General features: G+C 37.1%; 1 protein-coding gene across 2 annotated transcripts in view; it reads left to right on the forward strand.

Moving 5' to 3' along the window:
• Positions 1-1,415: 1,415 nt before the first annotated feature.
• LOC136262884 (uncharacterized) overlaps positions 1,416-15,240 on the forward strand; it is a 47,201-nt gene continuing 33,376 nt past the window's right edge. Inside the window, exons 1-5 of one of the 2 annotated variants that reach the window (XM_066057305.1) lie at positions 1,416-1,897; positions 4,304-4,606; positions 8,430-8,501; positions 12,563-12,640; positions 13,115-13,273. In XM_066057305.1, the coding sequence (XP_065913377.1) occupies positions 1,528-1,897; positions 4,304-4,606; positions 8,430-8,501; positions 12,563-12,640; positions 13,115-13,273 (982 nt within the window). In that variant the 5' untranslated portion in view covers positions 1,416-1,527. The remainder of the gene's footprint in view (positions 1,898-4,303; positions 4,607-8,429; positions 8,502-12,562; positions 12,641-13,114; positions 13,274-15,240) is intronic. The other variant, XM_066057310.1, reaches the window with a different exon arrangement.

Below are 15,240 nucleotides of genomic sequence, written 5' to 3' on the forward strand. Positions count from 1 at the left end.
CTCACCTATACAAAATTAAAGCAGACCAAAACAAGTAGAATTTTAAAAGGCTGATGCACATTATTAGATATGAAATTGCAGTGGTGAAAAATGGCTATAACAATTAATTATACATGATGGTGTGTTGAGTGTCATAGTGATTCCTGGTCAGTTGCTAGCTTTCATGATCAATCATAGGCTACATACAGTAATGAGTCACAGCTACTTGATTTTGTTAATTAATTGATGTACATATGACAGTATGTTTGCAGACATAAAAACTAGATTAATTTAATGCAATTGAGAGGTATGCAGTATTTGCTATAAAATGTTACGGCTGTGCGGAAAGCATCATGATCTCATATGAAAAGTCTTTGGTTGCATTGGTGGCTCATTAATATTAACAGGAAACCACCTGTGGTAATCAGTGGAATTCTCATAAATAATAAAATTCCCATCTACATTTGGTAAGAGTAAGTTACATAATAAACCAAAGTCATGATTTACAGCACAATACATGTATCTACAGTACTATTATACAGTACAATTGCAAGTAGCTTCCCAGTGCAAAATTAGTTGCTTATAGTTCTGAACTACAAAAGCTAGCTACACTGTATAGTTACAAATTAGTACTACACTTGCCATTCTGTGTAGTAACCACCACAGTAAATGTTCCTATCCCGATTTAATGGGATTTTTTGGGGTCGAAATAGGCAGCGTGCGTTTTTAGATATCAGGGTTTTCAACCCTATCCTTTTGCGCGCTCTTATTTTCGCTCCCAATTGTCCAGATGTTACCAGCTTCATGAACGTGAAAAAGGAAAAGCATATGATGAGCGTGTTACAGAGGTTGAGAGAGCTTGCTTTTCGCTATTGGTGTTCGCAGCTACTGGTGGCATGGGGCCCACTGCTACAACAGTTTTCAGGAAGCTTGCTGTTGGCTGAGAAGCGTATAGCATTAATTACAGCAAATGCTTATTCTGGCTGCGCTGTAGGCTTTGCTTTTCATTGTTAAGACCTGCAGTGATGTGTTTGAGGGGTCATCGCTCTTCAGTTGGCCCGGCCGTCCATCAACCACTAATATTGATCTAGCCTACTCCGAGGGTCGCTTGGAGTCTGGCGGCCTTGTTTGATTGCTGGTATTTCCAGCTGTCCAGCACTTTAACACCTAGTGCTGGGGGTGGTGGCAAGGGCAGTCCATCTAGCCCGGGAAAAAATTATATAATATACAAAAAAAATTTGATTTACTGAATGCTAGGAATCGGTATTTAAATATTATAAACCACTACAAATACAGGAGCTAGTAGTTGCAGGTTCTGGTTTCTCACCCCCTGTGCCAATTCCCTTTTAACAATGCAATACATGTAAGCATATACGTGATTGCATGCATATGTAATTAGCTACACCCCTGTGACCTCGCAATAATGCCACACCCTGTGATCTCACAACAGTGCACTTAGGATGAAGTTGAACTTCTGTAATCAAATGCTGAGTCATCTATACTGAGTAGCTGTACGCTGATGCATGCGCTAGTAGTGTAACAGTCATTATGAGTAACGTGGAAAGTTTCGCGCCTTTTCTTTTGAAGTTTATTAGTAAGATCTCTTCGATAATAGTTTTCATCTCGGTTTTCATAGCGCTGCTACCAGCGTTGACAGATAGCGCCAGCAAAGAGTGTGGGGGAGTTCCAGTGTGTTTATCAGGAGAGAATGGAGGCATTCAAGAAATAACCTGTTGTATGCAAGATTCGTCACGATGTCAATGGATCAGTGTGAGAAATCCACACGCCAGTGTCAGACAGCGATCTGCACAAACCGGCTTGGTATTAACTTGGGAACATGGTACAGACTCGTTTGGGCAGTACAACTGCCTAAATGAAACGGATGATGTACAAAAAGAAGTGGTTTTCCTCCCAGAAAGTAAGTGCTAGCTACGTGAGTGTGTAGCTAGCTAGCTAGCTACAATATCTGCTATAGACATAAATATTATGATTATAATTATTCTTTTTATTTAATTATGACTTTACAGTACTGTATACAAGTGTAATTACAAAGGTCCGCTAGCTCTGGGCTACCATTTCTACTAGTCTCTCGGTAGGTAGCTAGCTAGCTACAATGTAGAATTACTGTAAGTAGCAACACTGGTGTACATAGTGTAGCTAGCCATACTAGCTACAACAATATTCAGTTATTTAACCTGGATAAATAATAACACTGAGGCTTTTTTCAACAAAAAGACTCCAACCCCTGACTCAAAAATTTGTTTAGTGTTAGTACTGGCTACATTTGTAGCAATTTTTCGTTCTAACTATATAATTAGTGTGGTTAATGATAGTTATCATGAACCACGGTAGTGGGTGATCATGAACCACAGTAGTGGCTCATAATAGAGATCACCTATGTTTTTCCAAAATCCTAATCAGGACACTCAACTAAACATCACCTTAGAAATCTTTTCCAACCTCAAAAGAAGCCTTAGAAGTTAATCTGGAAGAAGTTTAGGTCAATTGGCAAAGATGAAGTCAAAAGGACTTGATAAAAGTACTTTTAAAGAACTGGAATCTGCCATTTTGAGCCATCATTTTTTCATCTTATTATTATTTTTTCAACAGGGCTAGAGCAAAATGTGAGTACTTTTTGGGGATAAAAGTACATAACTTTCCTTCCTATGTCTTTCTTCATGTCCATGACCTATTTTTAAATGCATATTGCAATGTTAACTAGTGCGTAAACAAATGTCGATTTTATGCTTCAAAGGTTTAAATGCAACATTCAAAGGTAACCGTTGTTGAATATTTTATGGTGCTATAGCTACATAATGTTATGTAGGTGGCATAATTTTGAGTGTATTGTAGCTTAATCCTTTGATGGAATTTCTCACGTTGACACTATTATTCGTCTGTTTAACAAGATATAGCAGCTGGAGAAAACACAAAACAAGATGTACAGTAACTGCTGCAAAAGACCTTAAAGTAGTACACAATCCAATATTCTTCTTCTACAGCTTGTCCAAACTGCACTTCATGACTAGTGGTGAGTGTGGCCACTCATGCAATTAACTTGTCAGACACCTAGTAAAACCAACTTTCATTACTTTCTAGTGTCTCAAACATAACTGCCCATAGCAAAAATTATTAATAGCGTGACGAGCAGTTGGATTATTATGGTCTTATACTCACTATGATCAGGTTGCGCACGCACAACTTCGATTATGTCATTCGAATGATGCACCCTTTGGACCATTGAACGAATGTATTCGTTTATGTACTAATGTTAACATCCACTTTCAAACAAATTTGCTTCTTTTAGGTTCATTTTTTCCATCAATCTTCTGACTTAGTCTCTGCAAGGATAACTAGCGTGTTAATATGTGTTGATAAGTATCCAGTCTATTCACATTAACATGTTCATTAATTTTGGAAACCTGATCATTACCTACATTTTAATTAACCACAGTATATTAAGTTCATGCAATGTTATTGCATATGTACCACTGGATACTTGATTTATTGTGGTCACCTAACTGAAGCCACACTACTGCTACCCACAGTATGCTATGCGTTGCCTATATTATTATAGTTGGATATATCAAAGCTGTGCAGTACAAAGTATACATTCAATAGTAAGGAAACAATACATCGGTAACACTCATAGTATTAGCTAGCTACTAATGTACGTGATGACTAACTTGATATTGCCAGCACCTCTAATTATCATGTTAGGTATCCATATTTATAAAAAATAAACAAACCAGTGTAAAAATAATTTTAAAAATTAAACATGGGAATAGAAATTGCTGAAGAAACAAGAGTCAAACAAGCCAGCATGTTAAACCCACAGAGATCTCTATTTGTACTCAAATTAACGTTTATACAGAAACATTCTCAGTACTTATCTTCCCTAATTTATGGAGAAGCTACAGTTTTTTTCCCTTGGTTTCTACCATATCCATTGAGTCCAAATAGAGATCTCTGTGTGTTTAACATGCTGGCTTGTTTGACTCTTGTTTCTTTACCTTTTTCATTAATTTTTAAAATTATTTTTATGTATAATCAATTGCAAGTCACACGTAACCTCTGCACCTGCATGTGTCTATATACTTAGAGCTACAAGAATTATGTTGTCAGTTTTCCTATACAGGATGGTTGATCATGAGTTCTTATCACATACATATACAGCTGTATTATAGTAACCAATATAGACAACCAGATGTTTATGCAGCAGCTATGTAGTTATTGTATGTATGTAGCCCCTCATGCATGCTTGCATAATAATACAATGTGCCATGTATGTACATTTTAATGCTAATTATTTTTATGCATACAGATGAACAAGATGGCTGTCCATCATGTATTTCATTGACAGCATGCACTACCAGCACTGATGTCAGTCTGAACATCACAATGTGGTTCAACGATTCTTTGATATCTACACCATGTGAGCTTTACAGAAATGGCGATGTGGTTCCAAACATTGAACCTACCTCCTGTATTGCATTAAACAGAGTAGAACATGACTTCAATATGGATACTTTCACTATTGTCTGCCCTACATGCAATGACACTTACAATATCCATTACAATATACCAAGAATTATGCTGACTAATGTTAGTGATTGCTCAATATCTGGTATGTAACCATTTGACAATGTATATATATATATGATGGTTGCGTACTAATTGTGTAAGTGCAAAATTATTATTTTAAAATGAAGTAGAGTTCCAGTGAAAAAAGTAATCAAACAAGATAACGATGGTAGCCATTATAGCTATGTACTGTATGTGGAAGAATTCCTACATTGGAATGTTATATACCATGTAACAGTACTGTTAATACTCAATGTCAAAGTAACTACTGTACATAGAATAGCTATCATCATTTGTGTCATTACATTTTATTGCTATAACCCTACTTCACCTAATTTTGTAATTGCGCCAGTTTGTTGACCATTTTGCTTTAGCATAGCTATGATATACACGTGTGGTTGTTGCTGCTTTATTGGTTTTACTACTTATTTGTCACCCAGTCTGGGAAAACCAGGTTTATCCCCTATTTAAAGTATCGAGAAATGCTGGTTTAAGTATTTAGTATGTAGCTTGCCAATGGTTGAAGTTATGTGTACCAAACTTTCACATGTTTTACGTCAATTCCTTACCTTCCAGAGCATCCACTGTACAAGTAGCCAAAAACTAAGTTTCCCACCATTTTAGATAATTTTTGAACCGAGGTTGACTGTATCAGACAAGCTCCAAAAAGGAGGGAGGCAGGATGAGAAAGGAGGGGAAGAGGCTGTTTAAAAATTGGAAAAAAGGAAGGCATAGGGATGAATTAGGCCACATTATGGGCCATTCACGTCTCACAACTGGCTAAAATGAAAGGAACTTTACAGTACAGATCTTTATTCAACATCACGGAGTTGTACAGTCACACACAGCCATCTCCATGTTGACCAGAGTTCCATTGAGGCCCCACACTGCACGTACAGATTACCACTGGGCTTGGGAAAGGCAGCCAGCAAAACCAGACCACTCAAGTCTGGCTGATGTTGAATTTTTGATTGTGAAATTAGATAGTTTATTCATGTAGCTTTGTGTTCTGGATCTGCTGACATGGGAAATAAGACCGGTATTCCCAGGCTGGGTCACATTTTGAGTAGGGATGGCTTGGGACGAGGCTTCAGGTTTTAAGAAACTGGTAAAATATGTCCATGCAGATCTTGCATTGATTTGCAAAGGTATCAATCAAAAGTGTAAATCAAAATGCAAAAAGTCAAATTTGTGTTTTTAAATTTTCAGTTTATTTGTATATACCAACACAAATATCTCAGAATGTTAGTACCTAAAATTCATTGGGGGCATTCCCAGTATGGCATGCACCCATAGCAGCATAGTGCCTCTAAATGGAATGTAGAGGACCCTTGATACCACTCAAGTAATTTTCAGAATAGTGCTTATTAGGTGGTAGTAAGGTGAATGTAACCTCATGGGTATGCTTCTCAGTCTCGCTTGTGGTTTATTGTATCACAAAAGTTGGGTGGAGGTAATTCCTACAAGGTGCAATATACATTGGAATCTCGATTACCCGAACACCGATTAACCGAACACTTGATTATCCGAACACCAAATTAACTGCTCAATTAGAGCATTTTGTAACCAAGTGTATGCTTTATTAGAGTAGTTGAACAAAGCTCTGTATAATTAAATGTTAGGATGTTCATATTTACATACTATTATATGAACACCCTTTCTCCCCAATTAGTTCAGATAATTGAGGTTCCACTATACAGGCACAGTGAAATGCCACATTACTGTAAAAGAAGCTACTGATCTAAATGCAAATGGGCATGCTGCAAATTACTAGGAACAGATAAACCACTGTAGTTGTCTGTTACGAATAGCGATTCCTTGGCATTAAGGGTGTATGTAGGATAACAAGGTACTCTAAAACAAGTACCTTTATAATTTGAGCCATGAAACACATAGTGGCCACTTAGAACAGCCATAGCAGTAAGCTTACAGCTTTGTGCAGGTATATTATTGGTTGGATCATGTGATTTCACTTAACAAAGCTGTATGGGACTGAGTCTGGGAAAACTGTTCTTATCATCCATGAAAGCTGTTTTGATTTTTCACCATGAACACAAAAAGACTACATGCAACGTTTACTGTCAAAATCTGTTAGTCTTGAGTGGTCTGCATTTGCTGGTTGCTTTTCCCAAGCACAGTGGCGAGCTGTACGAGCAGTCTGGGGCCTTGTTGTACAGTAGCTCTGGCCAACCTGTGGATGACTGTGTGTGGCAGTGTAGTGTGGCAGTGTAGTTTCTTGGTGTTGAATAAAGACCTATACCCCATGATTCTCCTTTCATTTTAGCCAGTTTTGAGACTTGAATGGCCCATAATTATTTTGGACTAATTTATTCCTATGGATTCTTTTTTTATTTTGTGAACAACATTTCACCCACCACTCTGAGATTGCATAATACAGTCAGCTTAGAGTTAAAAATAGCAGGAACCTTGTCTTGCTCTGGAAGGTAAGGAATTAGTGTAAAATGTGTGAAACTGTTGCATGTAGCCCCAAACCATTGGCGAGCTAGCTATGTATAAGTTGGTACAACACTCTAAATTCTTATAACCAGCATTTCTTGATACTTTTATACAAGTGATAAGACCGGTTTTCCATATAATATATACAGGATCTGCTGACCGCTTAATTTTAACTGTATAATATTTAGGATAACTAAATCATATCTGAGGGTCCTTGTTAAACAGATGCATCATCATGTGTTGTCTGTATGTAGCTGAAAAGCAAGGGTGGAGGAGACACTTTCTTAAAGGAGGAGGGGGTAGGGGTGTAGCTAGATTTATCCAGGGGATGACATGCCTTTAGTAGCAGAGCACACCCATGCAGAGTAGAGGGATCTGGGAGCATGCCGAAATAACTATGACATTGAATCTGCGAGCGATTTGTTGTTTAGGCCACTGTTTAATGCCTGCATGTATTTTTACTGCTGCGCATATTTCTCCATTATAGATATTATTTGACTAGATTATAACAAAATATGTAGTGGGAGTGTGCAGCTCATTTTTCAAGATTGCTGTGCTTATACAGCTACTACCTTGTACATTGTAGCCAAGAAAATGTGAAAGACAGGTGCAGTGAACTCTCTGACATAGCATTTTTAAAGTAAGAAGTTATTAAATTTCGAGTGAACCTTAGCTGTCACGAAGGACTTATATGTGACCAAATCCATCCATATGGGAGCATTCGACATCAAAATATTTAATGATCAAATAACATGGTTTACTGTGTAAATCTTACAAAAAAACTTGAAATATTTTTAAAAATATACCCAGATGTAGCTATATACACATAATATTATGTGACCGAATTTTGGATAACCACGCATATGGGTGCACGTAAATTTTTGTGTTTAGTGAGTTACTATTAAGAAGAGCTGAAGTGGGCCACAACACCGACCTAAATCTTATTGTGACTTTAGAGGAGAGTTATGTACCAAGCTACACAGAGTTATTCAAGTTAGGTAACTGCCAGTTGTGCAGACAGAAGAGCTATATATATTATATGGAAACAAGCCTAGCTACATGTAGCTATATTGTAGCTAGCACTAGGGGTGACTGGATCTATTATAGCTTTTACAAGGTTTCAAGTCTGACAAATTATAACTCCTTGCTTGGTCATCCTATCACTGTAAACTTACCCCCAGCAGTGGTGGTACAGCTGTATGTGAGGTGAGTATATAAAATTACCAAAAATCAAGCTGGTACTTTATTCACAAGTCCAATTAACGGTTGTCAGTTATGTGCAATTGGAAAGGCTATAAGAATTTTTTCACAGTTCCAGGAACAAATAAGTTAAATAAAGAATTTGACTGTCTACAGTGTGTACAGTTAAGCAACAGTAACAAACAATAATATTGCATTTACTCATACAGGGAATTGTTTCACACCAAGCCCTACCAGAGTAACTAGCCCATCAGAACTACCATCAACAATGTCTATATCAGGTAAATAATGACAATGTCCTATACTGCAGACTGCAGTAATAATGTGCATCTGTGAGTATGCTAGTTTTTCGTGCCTAAATAATGTATGTATACGTATATATATATATATATATATATGCTGGATTAGGGATTGAAAAGTAGTGAATAGCAAGAAAAATGTCTACTAGTATATCTACATGTATAGGGAACCTACGTGTATCTTATTTCACTACTTTTTGCTATTCCCTTGTTGCACTGCTTCATTATTCTGTGACCCCTAATTCAGCTTCTACAGTGTACTTGTTTGTTTACTTTTTTACAACATCAAGACACACGGTAGTGTGTCGTGCGGCCCAAGAAGCCGGCGTGCCACCCGTGAGTATATTAACAGGAAGAAAGAAAACGCAATTTTCACATCTATGTAGCTCTGTGATCCCTTGTCCGATTGGAACCACATTTGCTAGAGAGGTGCCGGCCAGCAAGGGGAGTCTATACACCAAATTTGAAGAAATTCGCTCCAGTCATTTCCGAGATACGAGCGAACAAACTTTCACTTTAATTTCTTCGTTTTTTTCTTCTTCTACTTCTTCATTTCGCACACTTCGCAAAATCCGCCATAAAACACGAATGCGTGCTCGGATCGGGCTGAAATTTGGCACACTTAAGGTTACGGAATAGTTTAAAATGCGTGGGCGGAACAAATTACCAAACCTGCTTTAAACCAAGCAGGGATAAATAATTTCAACAACCGTGTTGTGTTAGTAATACGACTAATTGTGCTTGTTTGTTTTTACTACAGAACAACGACTGTTCTTGGGTGTGTGGTCCACAATAGAGCGATGTTTTATAAAAACTCGCCGCCAAAAACCAGACTAACAGATTACTGAATCCTTATAATTTCAACACAAGTGGCTAAACAACTAAAATATCTAGGTCCTGTGGAAGCGATTTTTTAAGTTACTGGTAGTATAGACGTTTTATTGAACTTTTAATAGTTTTTTCAGGTGAAACAAGCTCTTTGAAGGCTTGTATCCGAGTCACTGGGGAGAAACACGCCAAAAACGCTTCCACAGGACCTAACAAATTTAATATACAGTATCACTATGCCCTAGAAATGCCAATATAGCCTACAACTTTTGCTGTATTTGGCGGCGGAAAAACATGGTAGTGACAGCTGGAACTGAGCGATGTATGGGCTGGCTTACTTGTGTTACTACAACAATTGTAGTGTTCCACCTGCCTCAAACTACACTGTAGCTACATAAAAACATTAAATATGAAGGGCTTCACCTTCATTTGAAACTTTTCACGCTGCTAGACTGGTTTTATGGTCTTCTCAAAAAGAATCGATAGGCATTCAAAATTTTGAATGATTGCCCGTGACTATCCCGTAACCTTAAAGGGCTCATTAAGGCGGATCTCTGTACCACCTTTGGTAGGAATCCGATGAACATTCACGGAGTTATGACCGATTATTTGTGTAAAATAAGGTCGAAGGTCTGTCACGCCTACAGGGTAAACTCCTTTGAGAAATCAGTTGAAAATTGCTATGTAGATGGAGTAACCATCGTAGGAGTGCCTTTTTGTGGTTTGAAAGGAATCGGGATAAAGACCACGGAGATATGACAGAAAACCCGACCTGTGTCAAAATTACGCGATCGATTTTTATGAATAAAAATACTATTAGTTTTCGTGTCTATCAGGCAAACCGCTTAGAGCAATGAGCTGAAAATCAGTATGTAGCTGGAATAATCATCATAGAAAGTCCTTGCAGTAGTACAGAAGAATCGGAATACAAACCACTGAGTTATGATTCGAAGGCAACTACGTGTTGCAAATGCGAGATCGAGATACTCTAATAGAACAGTCACCCTAATAAAGCATTCAGCTGCATTTATAATTTACTCAATTATATTACATTGCAAGTTATTCTGTAGGGAATTCAGCTACAAACAAGTCACCCTGTAGTCAGATTAGCCAGAAGAAGGTACCTAATAGAGAGTTCAGCTACAAAGAAACCATCATGTAGAGAGTTCAGCTCAAACAAATTGCCCTGTAGAGAGATGAGCTAGAAGAAGTTACCTTGTAGAGAGTTCAGTTACAAAGAAACAATCATGCAAAGAGTTCAGCTGCAAACAAATCACCCAGTAGAAAGTTCCGCTATGAACAGATCACACTGTAGAGAGTTCAGTTAGAAACAAGTCATCTTGTAGAGAGATCAGGTGGAAGAAGTCACCTTGTAGAGAGTTCAGTTGCAAAGAAACCACCATGTAGAGAGTTCAGCTACAAACAAATCACCCTGTAGAGAGTTCAGTTACAAAGAAACCACCATGTAGAGAGTTCAGCTGCAAAAAAATCAATCACTCTGTAGAGAGTTCAGCTAGAAGAAGTCACCTTGTAGAGAGTTCAGCTGCAAATAAATCACCCTGTAGAGAGTTCAGGTACATTTCAAGTCACCCAGTAGAGAGATCAGCTGCAAAGTATCCTGTGGGGATTAATTGACATGTAATAAATATATGCTCTCTTTTTATATTATGAACTCTTGATATATGCATTATATATATAATTTGTGCATTTACTGATAAAATCAGAATGAGTTAAAGTATTTATAAAATCTGCTTCATCTTTTTCTTTTTCCTGTGGTAAAGAAAAATGTATAGGTTAAAAATCCCCAAAGCTGGCCATAGGCCGGCACACAAAAAGAAGTGAAATCTAATCAAAAACAGCCAAGCTGTAAAAAAAGGAGTGCGGCCCTTGAAAAGGCTATGGTGAAAAAAGATGTGAAATCCAAGGTGGCGGCCAAGAAATGGCTGTGATGGTAGGTTAATGGTAAAAAATTTAATAACGACAATTCAGTTGAATTTTGTGCCAATTGTCCAAGCGGCACCAAATTCACCTGAATTGTTGTTATTAAAATTTTTACCATTAACCTACCATCACAGCCATTTCTTGGCCGCCACCTTGGATTTCACATCTTTTTTCACCATAACCTTTTCAAGGGCCGCACTCCTTTTTTTACAGCTTGGCTGTTTTTGATTAGATATAGCTATGACTAATGAATTTGTATATATTGCATCAAAACAAAGAATGAGCTATAGGCCTGTCATAATTTACTTGAGTCTGCACGCACACACCAACAATCAATACGGACTCTAAATGAAAATGCAGTAGCCATTAAGCTTCATCTTCAGCGATTTTCTGCCTGTTACACAGCAATGCAAATGAATAACAGTACAAGAACTACCTCTGTAATTGCTATGGAAAATACTGATAATAAGTGTATTAGCTACTGCAGCCACAGGGAAGCTGTATCGTGCTACCACAAATCAACTCCTTGCGTTGTCAGTGAAAAGAACTGGAACACAAAGAAGGACAAAAGTACAGTAAGTCCATTATGCATGTATTGTACTTATTTCAGTTGCCAAAAAGGCATGTCTAGTGACAAAGTGATGTCAATCAGTAAAATAATCAAGCTTGGCTGAAGGCTGTCAGTCAGCAGAAAATTCAGTTAAATAGAATTGTTATTTAAAATTCCATAGAAATTGTTGGAAATGTTTGAGATCACTCTGAAGGTATTTTTGGGCTTGGTTATGCTTAACCAATACTGCCAAATTGTTTTGAAGGAAATGTTATGCTATTTTTGGGCGATTTTGAAGGACAAGGAAGCCCAAACCTCCATGATCCATAAAATACAGTACAGTAGTACTGTATGATATATACACAGGTGTAAATACACACATACAAGTAAACACTTACACTACATACAGTACATGAAACGCAACTTGCTAAAACATACAAACCATAAAAGCATTAAGTTAAGAGACCATAAAATTACTTAGGTGTAACAATTAAAGCCAAATATTCTCCGTCCATCAAATTGAAAGTCAGTAAATAGCTCAAAGTTATTAAATATTAACGTTGTAAGTAAAAGACCCTTTTCAAAAATCTGGTTGTGGTTATATATTATGTACCTGTACTGTATGGCATGAATATAAGCATGCATACACACTTAGATTGCACTAATGCATTCACCTGTATTGAGTGTTTACCAAGCTACTTAATAATATTTTGTGTGTCTATAGAAAATCACAGTGTCACAGTAACAACAACTGAAACTTCATCTATACTCTCAACAATGATGACTCCATCACCCACTTCAGGTTAGCAAATACAGATACCATAATGATATGTACAAACGTCGGAGGGACATAAAATAAATACAGATTTAAAATTAGTTACAACAGCTGTCTAAAATATTTTATTATCCTGAAATATTATTATTATCTTTATGCTTTGTAAACGCAGTCTGTAAAATGAAGCCATGTAAGGTGTAAAATTCATTCATTCATTAAAATACCTCAAAAGTTCCTATATGCACCTTTATGTTTATGGTAGATAGTTTCCATATGTTTCTAAGTAAAAATTTGAGTTGTTACAAAGCATGTCTATATACTGCATGTGTGTGGGAAAATAATTTAACTAAAAGAGAGATGTGCAAGCCACACATTAACCCCAATGACCTTAGAGAGCTCTGTTAACAAACAGCCACCATTGATAATGTTATAAAGCAAATATAAAAATAATTAACACTAGTTTGTCTCAGTAGAAATGCATGCTTGCTGTTTTATTTACAGTTGCTGCCACTAATAAAACAAGTAGTGATGACAATAATGGAGGCACCATTGCAGGAGCAACAGTGGGAGGATTAGCAGTTGTTGTTGTTGTTATCATTCTCATTTTTGCTGTCAGTTGTTGGTGTTACAGGCGATCTCACCGCAAAATCAGTCAAAAGGGTATGGATAATTTGTATAAATAATTATGTGCATGTACAGGTACACTGTATCTGTATGAAGACTTCTGTACTTTCTATGCTGCCTACAATTTAACTAAATCACAATGCTATTAATTTGTGCAACTCGCTATCAAACTAACCCGGTGGGGCTTCTGAAGTTTTCAGAAACTGATTAAACACAGGAAGATGGCAAAACCCTTAATAAAACAGTCATCCTAATAGAGCAGTCACCTTAATGCAGTGAACATCATTGATAAATTGCTGAAACTTCTCTTAAATTCAAACTCACAATTAAACGTTCACTGAAGGAGCATGCTGCTGGACTCTCAGCATGCAAATCTCAGCATGCTTTGCATGCTAATGTGCTTCTCACACTAACAAAAACCTATAGGTGTGCACCCCTCCTTTCTACATAATTTTGAGCTTCAATGCTATTCAAATACTGGCATCACAAAAGTCTCAATTTAAACCGGACAACAAATTCTTGTAGCCATCCACAAATAAAATTAGTGATCATGATAAACAGCAAAGTACAGTATCTATGTACAGTGGCTATGTATGTACAGGTCAGTCATGTGAAGGGTTTTATAACTTGCATTGTGGTCTCCTAATTATATTCAAGTGTTATGGTTGTTGCAATGTACAGTATCAAACAGTGTGGTAGCACTGTTTAAGAAGGCCAAGTGGCACTTAAGAAAATCATCTTTGAGACATCTTGTGTGTTGAAAATCACCTTTACAGAATAGTATTAGTGCATCTAACCTCAAAGTCAGTGAGAAAATACTTACAGGGGGCTAGATATAAAATTTAAAAATCACCGAAACCTGTATATTTGTTTGCCTGCCTCACTTGCAAGGCTAGAAGCCAAACAAAGCAGTGTACAGCCACCATTTTATTCCACAATAACAAACTCATCAGTGATATGTGCTTTTCATGGTTCTGAGGAGTGTGTGTCCTCTGCCCCTTGTTTTTCCTTTTGTCTTCAATCGAGCTACTCATCTTGTTCTTCATGCAACAAAATCATATAGAGGCATTAATTTACCTTATGAATACTTTCATGGAGCAGCATATTTAGATGCCTCAAGATTGTTTAATTTGCGCTACTGTTAGAGGTACTACTGGATACCTGGTATATACCTGTAACTTCACAATAGGACCAAGACTTTGTCCATTAACTCTTAAACCCTCATAATCCAGAAAACTGGATTATAGATAGCAATGAAATAAAAATCCCAATACTTTTTGCCAACTTGCATATGCGGTTTCAATCAATCACGTGAAGAATTCATCCAATCTCTTGTAAAATCAGATTTTATTCATTGGTAAAGAGTAAGCTATTAAACAGTGTATAAACTTTTACAACAAGGAACTCATCAACCAGATCACCATCATGTGAGGAGCAACATGACATTTAGATAGGACAAAGTACAGTAGAGTTATGGCCTTTTGTATTTCATTATGTGAAGAAAGAAGAGTTCTTTGGTACATTCAAGATATATCATAGCATGAGGCGCTGGGATGGAAAGATGCAATAAAGGATTTTACCATTAAAACAAAAATTTGATGGTGAGTAAAATGGTGTTTGTCATTTTTATACAGCGTTAACAGTTTTTCTGCTATGGGTGTTTGTTTCAAAAGGCATGCATACAACCCAGTTTACTGGACAATGCATTTCAGTGCTTGCATATGTATTTTAAAAGGGTTGTAGGTTTAAGGGTTATTTAATAATTATTATTAATGATCTAGGACTAGCTTGACCAAATAATAGTTAGACACCAAGACCAAGGGAACTAAGTGATTTAGTATCCTTGAAGGCTTGAGGCTGTAGTGTCCCAAGCGCAGCGAGGGTGCTGCTAAGGGCCTGAGATGCTATTAAATCACTTAGCTCTCGTAAGTCACAGTTTAACATTTTAGAGTATGCATTGCAATGGTTTAAAGTGCATACCTTTATAGCCGCGACATGAGTGT

Source organism: Dysidea avara, chromosome 1, assembly GCF_963678975.1.
Source record: "Dysidea avara chromosome 1, odDysAvar1.4, whole genome shotgun sequence".
NCBI lineage: Eukaryota > Metazoa > Porifera > Demospongiae > Dictyoceratida > Dysideidae > Dysidea > Dysidea avara.